Source organism: Calonectris borealis, chromosome W, assembly GCF_964195595.1.
Source record: "Calonectris borealis chromosome W, bCalBor7.hap1.2, whole genome shotgun sequence".
NCBI lineage: Eukaryota > Metazoa > Chordata > Aves > Procellariiformes > Procellariidae > Calonectris > Calonectris borealis.
The window spans coordinates 18324962-18344097 of record NC_134351.1 but is presented as its reverse complement, the minus strand read 5'-3'; the positions used below and the strand labels follow the sequence as shown (position 1 = coordinate 18344097).

The window sequence follows — 19136 nt, the reverse complement described above, 5'->3', positions numbered from 1 at the left end:
CACTGTTCTGGCTTTAGCAGAAGCAATGTTTGCTAGTGTTTCCATGATTACAATCTTCAGGAGAACAGCGGGCAGTGGTACAGATTCACAATCTCTTTCCTGAGCAACATTTTTCACTGGCATCTACTACACAAAGATACACAAATCCAGGACAACTTCATTTCCCTAGAGAATTAATTTCATCCAGGAATTAGCACGTGTACACAAGAGAAAGCAGGACTGCAAGCAATGTATTTGATGTGATAATACATTTAGGACCAGATACTGGTCCTACTTATGCACCTGGAATAATGTACCAGGGCTGGACCCAAAGCCTGTTGAGGTCAATGGAAAAATTTCAGTCCTAAACTATGTCCTGTGGATAACATGGTTTGGGTGATATAGATAACAATGAAATATGGTATTACTGTAATGTGTAAAAAAAGCAGACTGGATGATACAATATGAAAGTACATATATTAAATAAATATTTTTCTTTATCCCTAGGTGGTTGATCTGTTAGTATCCATGTGTCGGTCTGCGTTAGAGTCACCTAGGAAAGTTGTCATTTTTGAGCCATATCCTTCTGTAGTTGATCCTAATGATCCTCAGATGCTGGCCTTTAATCCCAGGGTAAGTAGTTATCTTTCATTATGTCATAGCTTGGTTTCAGTCATGCGTTAGATTTCAAAGCAAAGCCTTCTTCTGGAGGAGTCTCCTTTACTGTAAGAGATACAGCTCCAGAATATAGCACAAGCGTGTGACTATTTTCAGAACTTTGTAGTTTTTTTAATTGTCTCTGAGAAGGTATTTGTGAATAAACTGTAAGTTGCATTCAAAGTTATGTTGAAGCCGAGAACTTCTTTTAGGGTACAAATTCCAGGTGCAAAATTTTATATTCTTAGTGTCTTTCTCTCAGTGTACACATTGGACACAAAGAGAAAGATGGCCTTTGGGAGGTGTAGACCATGTAGACTGGGGGATTTCCAGTCCATCTTTTTATTCTTAAAGTGGTTATTGCTGTCATCTCATTTTCTCTTTGCAAACAATTATGTCCTTAAACTTAATTTTATCAAATATTGGACATAACAGTCGAGTTTTGTACAAGCATCAAATTATGAAGTAAAGAATTCTGTTTGCACTACTTGCTCCTCAGGCTGCAAATGCTGCCTCTCAGGGAAGCCGTGAACTATTACAGCTCACTTGAGCCATCCTCAAGGGCATAAATGAGAACTTTGGACATCCTGCATTGTGATGCATTTCACTTTTTCTGAACAAAGGCCAGTTAGCAGTGGTCTTTCTCTGAGGAAGGGGTGAGTGTGTTCTGTAGCGTGCAGGAAGGAAGACTTGCCAGGAGATGCTTGGAAAGGGGCTGATGAGGAGACAGCTAGTCTGGCGGCTAGGCAGGGCAGGGGTTTGAAGCAGATGAGGGAATGTGAAAAGGGGTCATACCAGAAGAGGAGTGGAGAGAGCTCCTGGGCTGGCAGGGCGCGCACAACCTCCTCCCAGCTTCTTGCCAGCATGGGCAAGGTGAAAGCCCATGGGCAGAAGTTGGCAAGACCCAAAGATGGGGAACAATGAGGCTCCTGAAGGCGACGTGGCATGTGGAGATGGTGAAGCATGGACTGTTAAGCTCATCTGCTCAGAAAAGGTGGGGCCCTCTGGTAGCGGTTCCCAGTCAGAAGGTAGACAAGGGTCAGGGTGAGGCAGAGGGACAACTGAAGGACCTCTGAAGTCTTATAGAGCTGTTAGCAAAGTAAACACATCTGCTTATTTAGCATTTTATTTAAAATCTATTTGTTCACTGCATTATTTAACTTAATAGCATATTGTCCAAATAACTGGCAGAGCCTGTGTTTAGTTACAAATATTTGTTTAAAAAGTGACCTAATTTTTTAAGTGAGTCACATTGTTGTGTGTTGGGGATTCCAGTGAAATTCAAAGAAAAACCATCATGATAATATTTTTCCAGGGAATTTTCCTGGACTATGAATGAGACAGTCTGAGTAAGGTGGAAGGAAGCTATTGGTTAGAAATGTTTGAAAGGATTGGTTTGCTGAACATTCGTCCTAACTTTGGTTTTATACGCACTCAAAGAATTCAGGTTTTTGTAGAGCCAAAGACCAATATTCTTTTAATTTATTTGCTTATTTTATGCTACATCAGAAGAAGAATTATGATCGAGTCATGAAAGCATTGGATAGTATCACTTCTATTAGAGAGATGACGCAGGTGAGTTTAAAAATCTTTACATAACTTAATCACCATTTCTAGAACTAGGAAGATGTTTTTATTGCTTGCCTATGATGAGTGGGGAAGTCAATAGTATCATCTCTTTCCTATAAAGCTGTAATAATATTAAAATGTGTGTTAAAAATAAAAAACCTAGAGTATCCATAACGGCAGTCAAATAAAAGTGATGAAGTAGAACTCAGATCTTTTGAAGTTTAAATAAGAGATAACAACAGCAAAATGGGACATTGTAACAAGATGATCACCAACTGCTGCATTTCTGGAAATATCAAAGTCAAACTGGGTCTTTTATTTCCAAAGCAAAAGAAATTGATTTTGTGATGGTGTTCTGAATGATAGCTTTATTTCTATTATAAAAAAACACTTGATCAGCTAAGTATGGTTGGGGACTTGGAAGGTTGGGTCTCTTGGGATTACTACCATACAATTTCTCAATATTCACAGTGGGACAGAATCTGATAGCTGTACTTATGTTTATTGTTACACTTCCTTTCCTAAACAGCCCAGCTGATTATATGTGATTATTGAAACCTCTCCCATGTACCTTGCTTTTCCAACTGTTATATAAATGTATCCTCACAAGAGTTTATAAATCTTATTCTGTATATATTCATAAAGTACTTTGGGATTCTGGAATGAAGAATGATGTGTATAGAGAGCAGTAAAATACATTGAAAATTAAAATTCAGATATTTTTGTTACTTAATGTAACCTCTTGTAAAAATTTAAAAAATCAGGTATTTCTGTTACCTAATACAATGTCTTTTAAAAAGAAAAATAACCACGATTTTGCATTTTTTTGATGTTAAAATAATTCTTGGACTGAAGAGTTTTAAAGGGATGCCTTTGCACTGTGATTGAAATCAAGAAAGGTTTTCAAAGGGATTATAAACTGATACGGTATTTTACTTTACCAGTTTATACCATAAAACAGTTAACAAATTGGAGTGGATTATCTTGGGGTATTTTGAGAGACTTAATTTTGTGAAGTTCCAGTCCAATTTCTTATTCCAAGAGCCAAACATAAATAGACATCTTCTGCTGTTGTCCCTGAGATCACCAATGTTTGCTATAATGTACTCATTTTGATGCTTATTATTTTATTCCAGGGAAAATAATTGCTATATTAATTCTTCTTGTTTTCAAAACACATTTATAACTGTACAACGCTAAATGTCAGTAAAACTGTGATTTAAGCCTAATAATGAGTCCCATGTATTCATTTTAATAGATGAAATCATGGGCAATGTAACATAAAATTTGACTTTATGATTTCAACTAGAAATAAAGAACGTAATTACTCTTTTCTAGGCACCTTACTTGGAAATAAAGAAGCAGATGGATAAACAAGACCCGCTTGCACATCCTCTTCTACAGTGGTATAAAATTGACTCACATGAGATGATAATTATTAAAGTACCAAGTTGAATGAATAATCACTTCACCAGTTTAATTTGGTATAAGCTCACCCTAAGAATTAACGTCAGGGTTGATATTTGCAACTGCATTTGTTTCTGGACCTCATCTGGGCCCTCTGAAAACACTGGAAAGACTCCAGCTTATTTGTATGGCCTCAGATCTGATTTTCTAGTCAAGATTTGGTCTACTTCCATCTGATAGGTTCAAAGGCCTGCAGCTGAGTGCTTTGTGGTGGCCATTCATAACACATGCTTAAGAAGAAAATTTCTGTTTGTTTATCATGTCTAATACATCTGTTTCTTATTTTAGGGTTATTTCTAGTAATAGATCACATATTGTGAAGCTACCGGTGAATAGGGTAAGTGTCTGTGGGTTCTTTATTATTTTCTCATTTCTCATAGCTCGTATTAGCATTTTAGGTGGGAGTCTCCTGTCCAAATGTAGGTGTCTACATTCAAATTAATCACACAGACTCCATTAATAGACAGGGGAGAGAAATAGGCAGTTTCAGGTCATGACTCATAGAATCATGTTGTGAATATCTAAAATAGGTCAAAGGAATAATGCTCAGAAAAAGCCTATTTGAGGTGAGTAGCTCAAATGCAAGTGTCTACCTTGTAGCCACCTGAGATTGGGCAAGAAGAACATCACTATTTGTTTTGTTATCATATAGAATATTAGATACAGAATTGTACAAAAAGCAGTGCACACAAACATGATGTACCAGGAGATCCACATATGAGTACACTGTAAAAAGAATATAGCTCTAGAATTTTAGAGGGATGGTGCTGAGATTCATTTCTGAGTATGTGTGCTTCTGATCCTCTGATTAAGGGCGTAGTAATCTGCAGCCTTTCAATTCTGAACCTTAATTCAAAGCCAGCTCTGATCAGAATACCATGATGAAATTGTTCAATTTAATTACTTTACTAGAGCCATATTAGGCTGAAATATGTTTCAGAAACTTCCATATGTTTCATAAACTGAAGGACATTTTTACTGTTTGATTTCGGGTAAAAACTATGGTAATGAGACCAATTTCAACTTAGTTCATGTAGTTATTTAGATGCAGTCATATATTGTATGAAACAGCATGGTATCTTAAGAACTACCATTATGGAAATACAATGCTTTTGTGTTAATCAACTTCTTTTCACTTGTACACTGTTATATTTTACAGCAACTGAAGTTTATGCACACTCCCCACCAGTTCCTACTTCTCAGCAGTCCACCAGCCAAAGAATCCAATTTCCGAGCTGCTAAAAATCTCTATGGAAGTACCTTTGCATTTCAGTGAGTATATATATTCATATTAATCAAAGTTTAACAAAATGCCATGCTATTTTTTTGTTCTTGCCATTTGAGGTTTACAGCTGGGAATTTATTGTTTTAAAGGATTACTGATTTCATTTTGCATTTTACACTGTGGATTTTAACGCATTCTCTTTCATTTTTTCAGTGGTTCACACATTGAAAATTGGCATTCCATCCTGAGGAACGGCTTAGTTGTTGCTTCCAATACGAGGCTGCAGGTAAATAGTAGACTAAGTAGACTTTAGCTAACCTGTGCGCGTTTGATTACATATTAAGCTTAGGCGAGTTTTCAAGGGATCTGGTTCTGGTAGTCATATATGTGGCAAAAAGGGGTGATTTCAAATACCCTCATGTTTCCTGGAAAAGGTACTTTTCTGAAGCAATTAAAATGAAATAATGTGTCTGCTAAAATGGCTAAAAAATCCCATCGGTGGAATCAGTGTTTCAATTTTACATTGCACAGCAGCACCTCCAGGAGGCTTAGCTCAGTACTGCTTAAAAGCAGTCTCAGGGATTAAAATTTAGAGCTACATAAACTATGTCTATGTTATAGGATCCAAGAGCATACTAGATTTACAGAATCTGGCTTTACAGCATCTTCTCTTCTCCTCTGGTTTCCTTGGGAAGGGAATATGAGTGTACTGGCCAGGAGGGAGCTATTGCAAACTTCAGTTTGGTTTCTCAGACTGAATCATCAGGAGACCACTATTGCAGAGCAAAGTAGGCAGTATCAGAGGGACTGGGGAGCTGTAATTCGGAGTATTTTAACATCAGGGTTTTGACAGCTCTTTCCCCGGAGCTGAGTCCATGATACCTTGGAGGAGGATCCTGGGGTGCTGACTAAGGATCGGGGAACAGGAAACACTGAAAAAAGGGAATGGAAATCTCTGCTGTTCCTCTTAGTGGTTTGGGTGTTTTTATTAGCATCTTTGTAAGATACTTTCCCAAGTAAGCAGGATTTACACACCAAAATTCACCAAAGTAAAACCCTTTGTTCATGCTTATTTTTTTGTTCAGGGTTGAGATACTGGAAAGAGGAGGAAGCAGTAAAGCCCTGTTTTATACAAGTCATCATTTTTAAATCTCTCACACAACTAGGGAATATCCTGAGCCCAGTTCATTCTGCTTACCCCAGTACCAACCAGTCAGGAAAAAAAATCTACTCACCAAGTATCCTATACAACATTGTAGGATCTGGAGGAGTGAGAGCATGATTGCACATTCCTATGGGAGCTCTGGCACATTGCAGAGATGATGTAAATGTCATTGGGTCAGAGGAAAGAAATAAGGGTGAGCATGACTCTGAAGCCCAGTGGTCATAATATCTACCTGGGTAGGAGATACTCTGGGTTCTCGTTTGTGCTACAACAACTACTTTGTGTGTTTTCTTTAAAGACTTTTCCACATAAAGCAGTCAGTCTCCGGAGGAGAAACGAAACCCATACTTCCCCTTTCCAGACAAGAAAATGACCACAGCGCTAATAAAAAGTGCTCAGTTTTGTTGCTTAGCCCAAGCTCCATGACATGGAGCAGTGATGTTGGTGAAGAGTCTTCCCTTTCCTCTCTTCTTTTCAGGCAGCTGGTAGCTTTGTGGCTAAAGCACAGTCCTGCAGTGATGGGATATGCATGTCTGAATTGGCTCAGGCAAAAGCTTGATTGAACCCATTCCTCCAGTACTCAGACTGAACTAGTGACTGAATTTTTCTATGGCATATGAGCAGTGTTATCACCATCTCTTCATTGCTTACCTTAAAGAAAAGAAAAGTAATTGTTGCTGATGATGATTCACAAAGACTGGCTTAAGCTGTGGTTCCTGCCAAGGTTTTGATGTGAGATACATGCTGAGCTTGCTCAGCCTTGTTAAGGCTAAGGTGTATTTGGCCATCTACAGAAGCACCCTCTGTAGGCATCCTCCATGGTAATGTTAGATTTAAAAACAGAAAATGCAATTTTATATATAAATCTGATGTAAAATTATCTTTGGGCATTTGGACATGGTTTCCAGAATATACAGTATCTTAGTTATATATTCACAGCATGATTTTTTTAAAGACTTCTTTGAACACCATTTATTACCAGACAATAAATTAGTGCAGTGGGGCAGATGCTTATCTACATTAGGACCTGTGCCTATCATTATTATTTTGTCCAGATAACCAAATTAATGTTAAACAATCACTCCGCTCTTTTTCAGCTCCATGGTGCAATGTTTGGAAGTGGAATCTACCTTAGTCCATTGTCAAGCATATCATTTGGTTACTCAGGTGATATTTATAAATCCCTCTAAAGTTGGAGAAATATAGGGGGGTATCTTCGTCTACTGCTTTTCTTACCAGCTTCACTGTTTACAACACTGTAGTAAATTTTATCTTTGTAAGCCAGGATTTAATTTATTTAAAAAAGAGAAAATCTAAGTTCCCTTATTAAATATCTGTCCTCATTTTCCAAGGTACTGAGTATCTTAACACTGTGCTTGAAGTAAATAGTAGCCAATACTGGATGCTGTGTGTAATGGAGCAGGTCATGATTATATAGTGGAAATCCAACTTTGTGTTTGTGATTTTTTGTCAGTATCTGCCTAAGTCCATCTAACATTATCTATGGATTCATGGGCTTTTAGGACCTGATCTGACAAAACAAATATTCATCAATAGTCATGTTCAACTGTGTATATTTAAGAATATTCTCAAGTATCGCCATGTCAGGGTTACATAGAAAGTACAGGACAGTGTGTTTATTTTAGCATGAGAAGGGGAGGGAACATAATTTATCCCACTAATAAATCCAAAAGTGAGTGATGCAGAGTTTTCCATGTAAGAATAAAATCATAAATAGAAGCACAATAGAAACATGATACACCAATGTATATATTAAGAAACTTTCGTAGAGATTTTAAATTACAGTGACTTTTTCCTTTAGTTATGTTGTATTTACCATTTCATAGAATCATAGAATCATAGAATGGTTTGAGTTGGAAGGGACCTTAAAGATCATCTAGTTCTAACCCCCCTGCCATGGGCAGGGACACCTTCTACTAGATCAGGTTGCTCAAAGCCTCATCCAACCTGGCCTTGAACACTTCCAGGGAGGGGGCATCCACAACTTCTCTGGGCAACCTGTTCCAGTGTCTCACCACTCTCACAGTAAAGAATCTCTTCCTAATATCTAATCTAAATCTACCCTCTTTCAGTTTAAAACCATTACCCCTCATCCTATCACTACACTCCCCAATAAAGAGTCCCTCCCCATCTTTCCTGTAGGCTCCCTTTAAGTACTGCAAGGCTGCTATAAGGTCTCCCTGGAGCCTTCTCTTCTCTAGGCTAAACAACCCCAATTCTCTCAGCCTGTCCTCATAGGGGAGGTGCTCCATCCCCCTGATCATCTTTGTGGCCCTCCTCTGGACCCGCTCCAACAGGTCCATGTCTTTCTTATGCTGGGGGCCCCAGAGCTGAACACAGTACTCCAGGTGGGGTCTCACGAGAGTGGAGTAGAGGGGGAGAATCATCTCCCTCGACCTGCTGGCCACGCTTCTTTTGATGTAGCCCAGGATGCGATTGGCTTTCTGGGCTGCTAGTGCACATTGCTGGCTCATGTCCAGCTTTTCCTCCGCCAGTACCCCCAAGTCCTTCTCTGCAGGGCTGCTCTCAATCCCTTCATCCCCCAGCCTGTATTGATACCGGGGGTTGCCCCGACCCAGGTGCAGGACCTTGCACTTGGCCTTATTGAACCTCATGAGGTTCACACGGGCCCACCTCTCTAGCCTGTCAAGGTCCCTCCGGATGGCGCCCTTTCCCTCTAGAGTATCAACCACACCACTCAGCTTGGTGTCATCCGCAAACTTGCTGAGGGTGCACTCAATCCCACTGTCCATGTCCCCGACAAAGATGTTAAATAATACCGGTCCCAATACGGACCCCTGAGGGACACCACCCGTCACTGGTCTCCACCCGGACATCGAGCCATTGACCACAACTGTTTAAGTGTGACCATCCAGCCAATTCCTTATCCACCAAATACATGTCTCTCCATTTCCTCAGAGATGAAAGTGTTGGTATAGTTGAATGTGTGTTTGTGTGCATGTAGATAAATTTAATTCTGAGAGTTTTAGTTATGCTTTCTGATTTTTGGTATTTTTAGGTAATGTCACGATTCATTTTGAGAGCTCAGCATTTTTTACTAGTATTTATTGAATTTCAATGTCAGTAATCTTAAATGCACTTTTAGCTTTTCAGAGATTACACAAGTATGGAAGCTCTTTAGGACTCACTAAAAGTGCAGGTTGCAGTATCATTATCTAACAAAATGCCCTTCTTTTTGGACAACATTGCTTTGTCAGCTTCAATGTGTTTTTTCTCATCTCTACCTTTTTTGGTCCCTTCCATCCAGTCTCCTCTAGAAAGGAGGCCTGTATTCCCATGAAGTATATAATACTTGATGCCAATAAAAACCATGGAGGAGTCCTACACTCCCTGTTATTTCAAAGACTTAAACTTCTCCATAATTCAGTCTGTGTTTGCAAACTGCCAAGAAATATGGGATACTGGAAAAGCAAGGAAGCCTGTAGTAGCATACAATACAGGAATTTTATATAAACCAACATGAGGAATTATAAGAGACATGTAAGGCACAAATGTAGGTGTTTAGATTTCTGAGATGGAAATTGGATCAAAGGTGGCTGACAAATAATTTAATACTTTTACCTGTAGATAAATTAATTAAACCAAGGTAGACTTTAAAACTACCTGTAAAAAAATAAACTACTCCTAAAAATTATTTAGACTTTTAATAAGTCTAAACACAGTGTTAAAGATTAATATCTAAAGTTCCTTCTCTCATGATTTTACTGTCCCATCCACCGTAAATCAGACTGTGTTACTTCAGCCTGAATAGGGTCAGTTAAACTCAAGACATGCTGACACGCAACTCTGTTAAGCAACCACCTAAGAGCATTCCTGAGCTGAATTCAATGGCATTATCTGCTTTTACACCTGCTTAATACTAATTTGACTTTCCTAAGGTCTTTGCAACACATGCAGATGTGTTGGTAATTTGCAGGATTAAATCGAAATATTCTATGACAAAGTTAACTAGCTTTTTGACTGCCATGCAAAGGACTATGATTCCCACTGTGCTACCTGTTTCATTCTCCATACTTAACTTTGCTTATGAAGGTATTTATATGCCAGGGTATCTTACATGATTTTAATATTCTTAGGGATGAACAAGAAGCAGCAGAAGGTGTCAGCTAAAGATGAACCAGCTTCAGGCAGTAAGGGCAGTAATACATCACAGGTACAGTACATCAACCATCTCTGGAAGATTTATGGTTTTATGTTTGGGAACTTGATAGCTGAAAAGGAGCCAATATTCCCTTTGTGAAAGCTAACAGTTTTATTTTATTGAATGAAATCAACAACTTCAGAGACTGCAACCATCAAATACAGCCCAACTGCTTTTAGTAACAATTTACAGAGTATACTGCAGGTCCCTGTGCCCTTCTTTTCCAAGTAGTAGTATTTGGGAAGAGAAAGAAAATGAAATACAGATTGCATTATGACCCTTAGCAAGCCCTTGCTTTCTGAGTTCTAGACTTGGAGAAGAACGATGCAAAAGGAATTGAGAGTGGTTATTGCTGAAAAATGAGTAGCATTTCATTGATAGCAAGTCAGTTTTTCTTTTTCATAGTTTTTACATATTAAACCATTAGAATTCTGCTTTATCTAAAGCAAACTCATAGCATTTATGTGAAGGGCTAAATTTTGAGAAAGAAATCTTACATCTGTCTCTATAGTTAACATGTAAAAACTACAGAATAATCTGGCTTTGGAGAGAGATTGGTATGTAACAGCAGAAGCCCTCAGAAATGAGAAGGCCAGTAAAATATCAGGGTAGTGGCCAAAGAATTGATGATCAAATTCACCTTGTAATTATTTTTTTCTGCTATCAATTTGTTTGTCAGTAACACTCTGATATTTCTAATAATATTATTCATTCTGCAATAATTAGGAACTTTTCTTTCTGGATAAAGGACTTCAAATCCCTCCTACGATAATCCAAAAAAAAAAAGTTTTTAGAAATTCTATTACATTTAGAAATACAATAGAAATGTTTTAGAAAGACTGCCTCTATCTTTGTTCATTAATAAACCACTGAAAATAGCAGCCCTCTCCTTTGTTACTTTTTCACTCAGTTTGTCTTACTGCACTAATTAAGTTTTCTCATGTTTTTACATCTCAGTCACAGAAGAAAGGACAACAGTCACAATTTTTGCAAAGCCGTAACTTAAAATGCATAGCCTTATGTGAAGGTAAGCTGAAAGCCCTTGAAAAACTTTTTTAGTCATGGACACAGTGTTACTGGATGCAAATCAGTGAGACCTTTAGTTCCAGTATTGGTTGTTTTTAGGTAAGAGACTACTGGTAGGCGTGCAAGTACTTGCTTAATAGCTGACCTTTATATTTCATAGAATCATAGAATCACAGAATAGTTTCGGTTGGAAGGGACCTTTAAAGGTCATCTAGAATCATAGAATCATAGAATCATACAGGTTGGAAAAGACCTCTAAGATCATCGCGTCCAACCGTCAACCCAACACCACCATGCCCACTACACCATGTCCCTAAGGGCCTCATCTACACGTCTTTTAAATACCTCCAGGGATGGTGACTCCACCACTTCCCTGGGCAGCCTGTTCCAAGGCCTGACCACTCTTTCAGTAAAGAAATTTTTTCTAATGTTCAATCTAAACCTCCCTTGGCGCAACTTGAGGCCATTTCCTCTTGTCCTATCGCTAGTTACTTGGCAGAAGAGACCAACACCCACCTCGCTACAACCTCCTTTCAGGTAGTTGTAGAGCGCGATGAGGTCTCGCCTCAGCCTCCTCTTCTCCAGACTAAACAACCCCAGTTCCCTCAGCCGCTCCTCATAAGGCTTGTGCTCCAGGCCCTTCACCAGCTTCGTTGCCCTCCTCTGGACACGCTCCAGCACCTCCATGTCCTTCTTGTAGTGAGGGGCCCAAAACGGAACACAGTATTCGAGGTGCGGCCTCACCAGTGCCGAGTACAGGGGCACAATCACCTCCCTACTCCTGCTGGCCACACTATTTCTGATACAGGCCAGGATGCCATTGGCCTTCTTGGCCACCTGGGCACACTGCCGGCTCATGTTCAGCCGGCTGTCGACCAGCACCCCCAGGTCCTTTTCCTCTGGGCAGCTTTCCAGCCACTCTTCCCCAAGCCTGTAGCGTTGCCTGGGGTTGTTGTGACCCAAGTGCAGGACCCGGCACTTGGCCTTGTTGAACCTCATACAGTTGGCCTCGGCCCATCGATCCAGCCTGTCCAGGTCCCTCTGCAGAGCCTTCCTACCCTCGAGCAGATCAACACTCCCGCCCAACTTGGTGTCGTCTGCAAACTTACTGAGGGAGCACTCGATCCCCTCGTCCAGATCATTGATGAAGATATTGAACAGGACCGGCCCCAGTACTGAGCCCTGGGGAACACCGCTCGTGACCGGCCGCCAACTGGATTTAACTCCGTTTAACTGGATTTAACTATCTAGTCCAACCCCCCTGCTGTGGGCAGGGACATCTTCAACTAGATCAGGTTGCTCAGAGCCCCGTCCAACCTCACCTTGAATGTTTCCAGGGATGGGGCATCTACCACCTCTCTGGGCAACCTGTTCCAGTGTTTCACCACCCTCATTGTTAAAAATTTCTTCCTTATAGCTAGTCTAAATCTACCCTCTTTTAGTTTAAAACCATTCCCCCTTGTCCTGTTGCAACAGGCCCTGCTAAAAAGTCTGTCCCCATCTTTCTTATAAGCCCCCTTTAAGTACTGAAAGGCTGCAATAAGGTCTCCCCGAAGCCTTCTCTTCTCCAGGCTGAACAACCCCAACTCTCTCAGCCTTTCCTCATAGGAGAGGCGTTCCATCCCCCTGATCATTTTTGTGGCCCTCCTCTGGACCCACTCCAACAGGTCCATGTCTTTCTTGTGCTGAGGACTCCAGAGCTGGACGCAGTACTCCAGGTGGGGTCTCACCAGAGCGGAGTAGAGGGGCAGAATCACCTCCCTCGACCTGCTGGCCATGCTTCTTTTGATGCAGCCCAGGATACGGTTGGCTTTCTGGGCTGCTAGCGCACATTGCTGGCTCATGTCCAGCTTTTCCTCCGCCAGTACCCCCAAGTCCTTCTCTGCAGGGCTGCTCTCAATCCCTTCATCCCCCAGCCTGTATTGATACCGGGGGTTGCCCCGACCCAGGTGCAGGACCTTGCACTTGGCCTTGTTGAACCTCATGAGGTTCACACAGGCCCACTTCTCGAGCTTGTCAAGGTCCCTCTGGATGGCATCCCGTCCCTCAGGTGTGTCAACCGCACCACTCAGCTTGTTGTCATCTGCAAACTTGCTGAGGGTGCACTCGATCCCACTGTCTATGTTACTGATGAAGATATTAAACAGTACTGGTCCCAATACGGACCCCTGAGGGACACCACTTGTCACCGATCTCCATCTGGACATTGAGCCGTTGACCACTACCCTCTGGATGCGTCCATCCAACCAATTCCTCATCCACCGGACAGTCCACCCATCAAATCCATACCTGTCCAGTTTAGAGAGAAGGATGTTGCGGGGGACCATGTCAAAGGCCTTACAGAGGTCCAGATAGATGACATCTGTAGCTCTTCCTATGTCCACTGATGTAGTCACTCCATCATAGAAGGCCACTAGGTTGGTCAGGCAGGACTTGCCCTTGGTGAAGCCATGCTGGCTGTCTCGAAGCACCTCCCTGTCCTCCATGTGCCTTAGCATAGCTTCCAGGAGGATCTGTTCCATGATCTTCCCAGGCACAGAGGTGAGACTGACTGGCCTGTAGTTCCCCGGGTCTTCCTTTTTTCCCTTTTTAAAAATGGGGGTTATGTTTCCCCTTTTCCAGTCAGCGGGAACTTCACCTGACTGCCATGAATTCTCAAATACGATGGATAGTGGCTTAGCAACTTCATCTGCCAGTTCCTTCAGGACCCGCGGATGGATCTCATCAGGTCCCATGGACTTGTGCACCTTCAGGTTCCTCGGGTGGTCTCGAACCTGATCTTCTCCTACAGTGGGCAGCTCTTTATTCTCCCAGTCCCTGCCTTTGCCTTCTGCGGCTTGGGCGGTGAGGCTTGAGCACTTGCTGGTGAAGACCAAGGCATTGAGTACCTCCGCCTTCTCCGTATCCCGGGTAACGAGGTCTCCCATTTCGTTCCGGAGAGGGCCCACATTTTCCCTAGCCTTCCTTTTATCCCCGACGTACCTATAGAAGCTTTTCTTGTTGCCCTTGACGTCCCTGGCCAGATTTAATTCCATCAGGGCTTTAGCTTTCCTAGCCTGATCCCTGGCTGCTCGGACAATTTCTCTGTATTCCTCCCAGGCTACCTGTCCTTGCTTCCACCCTCTGTAGGCTTCCTTTTTGTGTTTGAGTGTGTCCAGGAGCTCCTCGTTCATCCATGCAGGCCTCCTGGCATTTTCGCCCGATTTCCTCTTTGTTGGGATGCATCGCTCCTGAGCTTGGAGGAGGTGATCCTTGAATATGAACCAGCTTTCTTGGACCCCTCTTCCCTCCAGGGCTTTGTCCCATGGCACTCTACCAAGCAGATCCCTGAAGAGGCCCAAGTCTGCTCTCCTGAAGTCCAGGGTAGTGAGCTTGCTGTGCGCCCTCCTCGGTGCCCTAAGGATCTTGAACTCCACCATTTTGTGGTCACTGCAGCCAAGGCTGTCCTTGAGCTTCACATTCCCCACCAGCCCCTCCTTGTTGGTGAGAACAAGGTCCAGCATAGCACCTCTCCTTGTTGGCTCCTTTACCACTTGGAGAAGGAAGTTATCATCGACGCATTCCAGGAACCTCCCCGATTGCTTATGCCCTGCTGTGTTGTCCCTCCAACAGGTATCGGGGTGGTTGAAGTCCCCCATGAGGACCAGGGCTTGTGAACATGGGGCTGCTCCTATCTGTCTATAGAGGGCCTCATCCGCTCGGTCTTCCTGGTTGGGTGGCCTGTAGCAGATCCCCACCGTAATGTCACCTGTCCCTGCCCTCCCTTTAATCCTGACCCATAAGCTCTCGGTCAGCTCCTCATCCATCCCCAGGCAGAGCTCCATGCACTCCAGCTGGTCATTGACATAGAGAGCAACACCGCCTTTTTCAGTTCAGCCCCATTGCATTTCAGAATGTTTCCCTCTTCAAACAAAACCTGTAACACATGTTGAATTTTCATGAAATAATCATATGCACATAGCGACTGATCATCTGGTCTGTCTTTCAAATGTGATCATATTCCTAAGCCATCAATATAACCCAAGTTATGGTCTTTATTTGAAACAGTGACTTCTTGCAAGCTCTTGACAAATGCATTAAACACCTACAAGTCAGAAAAAACAGCTTTCCTACTGAATTTCCAAATAATTTTTCACTTCTCAGGCAAATATACTGTTCGTCTGGTAACCAGTCTGTTCTCTCTGATGGCTGCAGAAATTTTGTGAAGTTAAAATCCAGTGCATATGAGTACGGTCATTCTTGAAAGGCTTGGCTATTCTTTTAATAACTAATGAAACCTCAGCAGGTTTTGAGAACAACGAATTATGAAATTTGAATAAGAATTGTACCAGTAATTGGCAATTAGTCTCATTGGCCAAACAAAAAGAAATTATATTAAACTCAGTTTGCCCTCCATTTTGAGCATTTGTTTATTTTTAAAAGTAAAAATTCAGACAGACGGTGGAAAAGATGTTATTTCAAAATGGAAGCTTTAAGCTATATATGCTACATTTTAATATATATATTTTTGAGAATGTTCAAGTGAAATATTTAATATGATTAAGGCATGAAAATGCAATTTGATCTGGACAGAAAAATACATAAGTTTAGTTCTAAAACTTTCAGAATAAGATATGAAATGAATCTAGGGTTTACTAGAATTTACTTGGTCTTTAATGACTGAAGTTTCTAAATATAAATTACATTTTTCCCAAGGACTTTTTCATCTATGTCATTCTTTCCTCACATTTATTAATGGATTATGGATCTTATAAGGGTGAATTTTAAATATTTGGTAAAATATATTTTATGTCATTCATATTCACTTCATTTTTTTGTGAAAAGAAGTGTTTAGGGGAGGTAGTTAATATAGATTTTAAATAAAATTAATTACAAGAGAAAAATGTTTATTAAAAATTACAGTTCATGGAAGAAATGGTAGAAAAATTGAATATGCATTTATTCATGGTAGTGTTTAAATGCATTTATAGAAATCTTTTCAAATACAGATTGATAGTAAAGATTCTACCTAGCAATAATAAGATTTCTTTCCTGTGTTGTCCTAATTCTGCTGGTAAATAAGCTATCATCAAATACATTGCTGTTTTCTAAACGTTGAGCAAGTTTTGACAAGCTTTGTGATCCCCTTGAGTCATAATTGCTATGCTAATTTTTAAAAAATATTTGGTAGTATTGCAAATCCCAAATTTATGGTATCTCAGTTTCAGGCTTTATCTTTCACATCTTATTTTTGGCTCAGCCATCGTCAAACACAAAGGCTGATTAGTTGACTCAGATGCTCCTTAACAGCCCTATGGTCATTTAAAATTGGTTTTTAATAAATATACTTTTTCATTTTTCATTCCAATTAAGAACTGGCTCCCATACATCTGTGTTTTCTGGAAAATATAACATATTTTGGAAACAAGAATCAAGTTCATCTCCCTGTTTGTACTAGCAGCCAACTCGGAGTCTACACCATGCCACAGACATGCACTGGAAAACTACACATTCCCAGAAGGCTATTTAAAGTGTTTAAAAAAGCAAATCTTTTAAAGCAATATTTTCCAGGCATGTTTTCATCACTATGAAATTTATTCTTTCCCTGATAGTGATAACTTCATCCGATCTGCACAAACATGGAGAGATATGGGTAGTTCCCAATACGGATCACGTGTGTACAAGATTTTTCTTTGTGTGAGTACAAAACTTCTTTTAACATTCAACATCTGTCCATTCTAGGCCTTTTTCCTCATGTTCCCCCCAATATTTGTAAATGAAGTAGATAAAAGATGTTTCTTCCTAATTCTTTAAAGTATCACTTCATTTTTTATTTATCTCTGTACTTACTTTTGTTAGGAAATGTATGTATAAGTTAGTCACAAAGGTTTAGTAGATGTTTAGTTATAGAATAAATGAATGCAGACTTACTGTTTTTTCCCACTGTAGCATTACCTCATGTTACAGTAAGTCTAGCTATGTATCGTAAAATATCTCTTCTATTTGGGTGTATGTTTTAAAGCTGAGGAATTCATTAAAGGCTTCCTGTCTATGATGTGAGCATTTCCCCTCTCACCTATGACTTGTAATTATATATCGGCATAGATTTCAGCCCTGCAAAGAGAGTCATGTAGACCAGTGGAGGAGCACGCTGACTTCAGATTGACCAGCACTAGAGGTTTCAGTGATCAGGATTGCTTTTTCCATGCAAATCCTTAATGCAGGCGAGTTCTCATAAGGAGAAAAACCCTGGAGGTTGTCGTGGTGTCACCACTAAGTGGAGGCCCACTTGTGACAGGAGTTTGGGTACCGCAGACGTTGCAGTACATTGTACATGCTTTGGCACCAGCCTTGCGTAGGGTGGTCTGGGAGCAGCTGCAGAAACAAACAGTTCTTTCCTTTATACCTCCGGCAAGAGGGAAGCTGCTAACATGCCTTGGTGGGCCAGGTGCCGGCAGAAGTCCCCTTTGGGTCCTAGTGGGTTATTCAACCTCAGGGTTTCAATGACAATGGCAGCCCTACCACCCTTCACTCTATAGAGTTTAGGATCTGCATATAACAGTGAAGTGCAGCAGAGCATTTTAATAGGAAACATGTTAATATATGGAATAAACACTCTTGATTATTGAATGAAACAGTTTTGGATTTTTTTAGGTAGATTAATAAAACACTAATTTGATTTTATTTTCTGTTACTCTTTTTTTAGTTATGAAGATGGTCAAGTGGGTGATACAAGTATAAATACACAGGAACCAAGCATTCATAAAGAGATTCTTCGAGTCATTGGCAATCAAACTGCTACTGGTTAAAAGGACCGCTCTTATTTAATTGATGTGATTTGGAAGCCTTCCTCGGTCTCAAAGCTGGGTTTTGAACTGAAGAAGATGCAAAAAACTAATTTATTATTATTATTATTCTAAGCAAATTAACCCTTTGAATACTTACTGTTTCTTACTTAGTATTTCTTATCTCATCAAAATACCTGAGATGGTATGAATTAGCAACTGTAGGGGTGCAAAGTCTATTAATATACTACAACTAATTAAACAGGCATTTGGGTTGCTCACAATAAACAGACTTTAAAAAGGAGTTTTGTGCTGATATTTTTATATTAAACTTCAGTTGGAGGTTTTAGTACTGTATACTAGTATTTTCAATTTAGAATGACTTAATTGTAAGCAAGAGAGAAGATTTTATAGCGGAGCACCTGTATTATGCAGGATACTTTGCAATAAGTAAAATATTCCGTATTTAAACACAATAAAAGGTTGTCTGGAACATGTCAAATTAAAGAGATTGGTTACCTGCAGTTATCTTTGATTATTTTACACAGATGCAGCTAGGATTTAGAGTCAAAGGTTAAAACGACAATACATTTTTGATTTAATGATTGAAACAAAGCAAAAAGTAATGACTCTGATGGTGTATGTTTAGTTTTCTTCTCTGGAAACACTGTCTTATCCATTAAGTAGCTCAGTTGCATTTTTTAATTATATGAGCCTAGCAAACACCTGGAAATCCTGAAGCTGTTAACTTCCTTTTTACAAATTTGTTTTTTATATACTAGATTTTACAGTTTCTTTATATCAACAAGGTTCTTTAATGTTTTCATCTTAACTTCAGTGAGACTGCTCTGTGGTTAAATTTAGCCACATATTTAAAAGTACCTGCTGAATTAGGGCTTTTACATGACTGAGTTGATTGTTCGTACATCAGAAAATACAAACAAATGCAAAATTTTACTGATTTTCTCTTGGTGAAATATTTTTATTAATTTATTCCTAAAGGAAAACAAATCAAATCAAATCTTTCTGTCCTTTAAAATGACAACTGTTTTTTCCAAGTGAGCATGATGGCAACACCAGTCTCCAAGGCATAAATCACAC

At 40.2% G+C, this 19136-nt stretch overlaps 1 protein-coding gene across 2 annotated transcripts in view; it reads left to right on the top strand.

Annotated features, from left to right (window-relative positions):
- Positions 1-18166, top strand: part of LOC142074787 (protein mono-ADP-ribosyltransferase PARP8-like) — a 204335-nt gene extending 186169 nt beyond the window's left edge. The window contains exons 16-26 of one of the 2 annotated variants that reach the window (XM_075135664.1): positions 487-612; positions 2146-2211; positions 3544-3611; positions 3961-4009; positions 4832-4944; positions 5111-5183; positions 7160-7229; positions 10181-10257; positions 11203-11272; positions 16863-16947; positions 17957-18166. In XM_075135664.1, coding sequence (XP_074991765.1) covers positions 487-612; positions 2146-2211; positions 3544-3611; positions 3961-4009; positions 4832-4944; positions 5111-5183; positions 7160-7229; positions 10181-10257; positions 11203-11272; positions 16863-16947; positions 17957-18059 — 900 coding nt within the window. In that variant the 3' untranslated portion in view covers positions 18060-18166. The remainder of the gene's footprint in view (positions 1-486; positions 613-2145; positions 2212-3543; positions 3612-3960; positions 4010-4831; positions 4945-5110; positions 5184-7159; positions 7230-10180; positions 10258-11202; positions 11273-16862; positions 16948-17956) is intronic. The other variant, XM_075135663.1, reaches the window with a different exon arrangement.
- Positions 18167-19136: the final 970 nt, after the last annotated feature.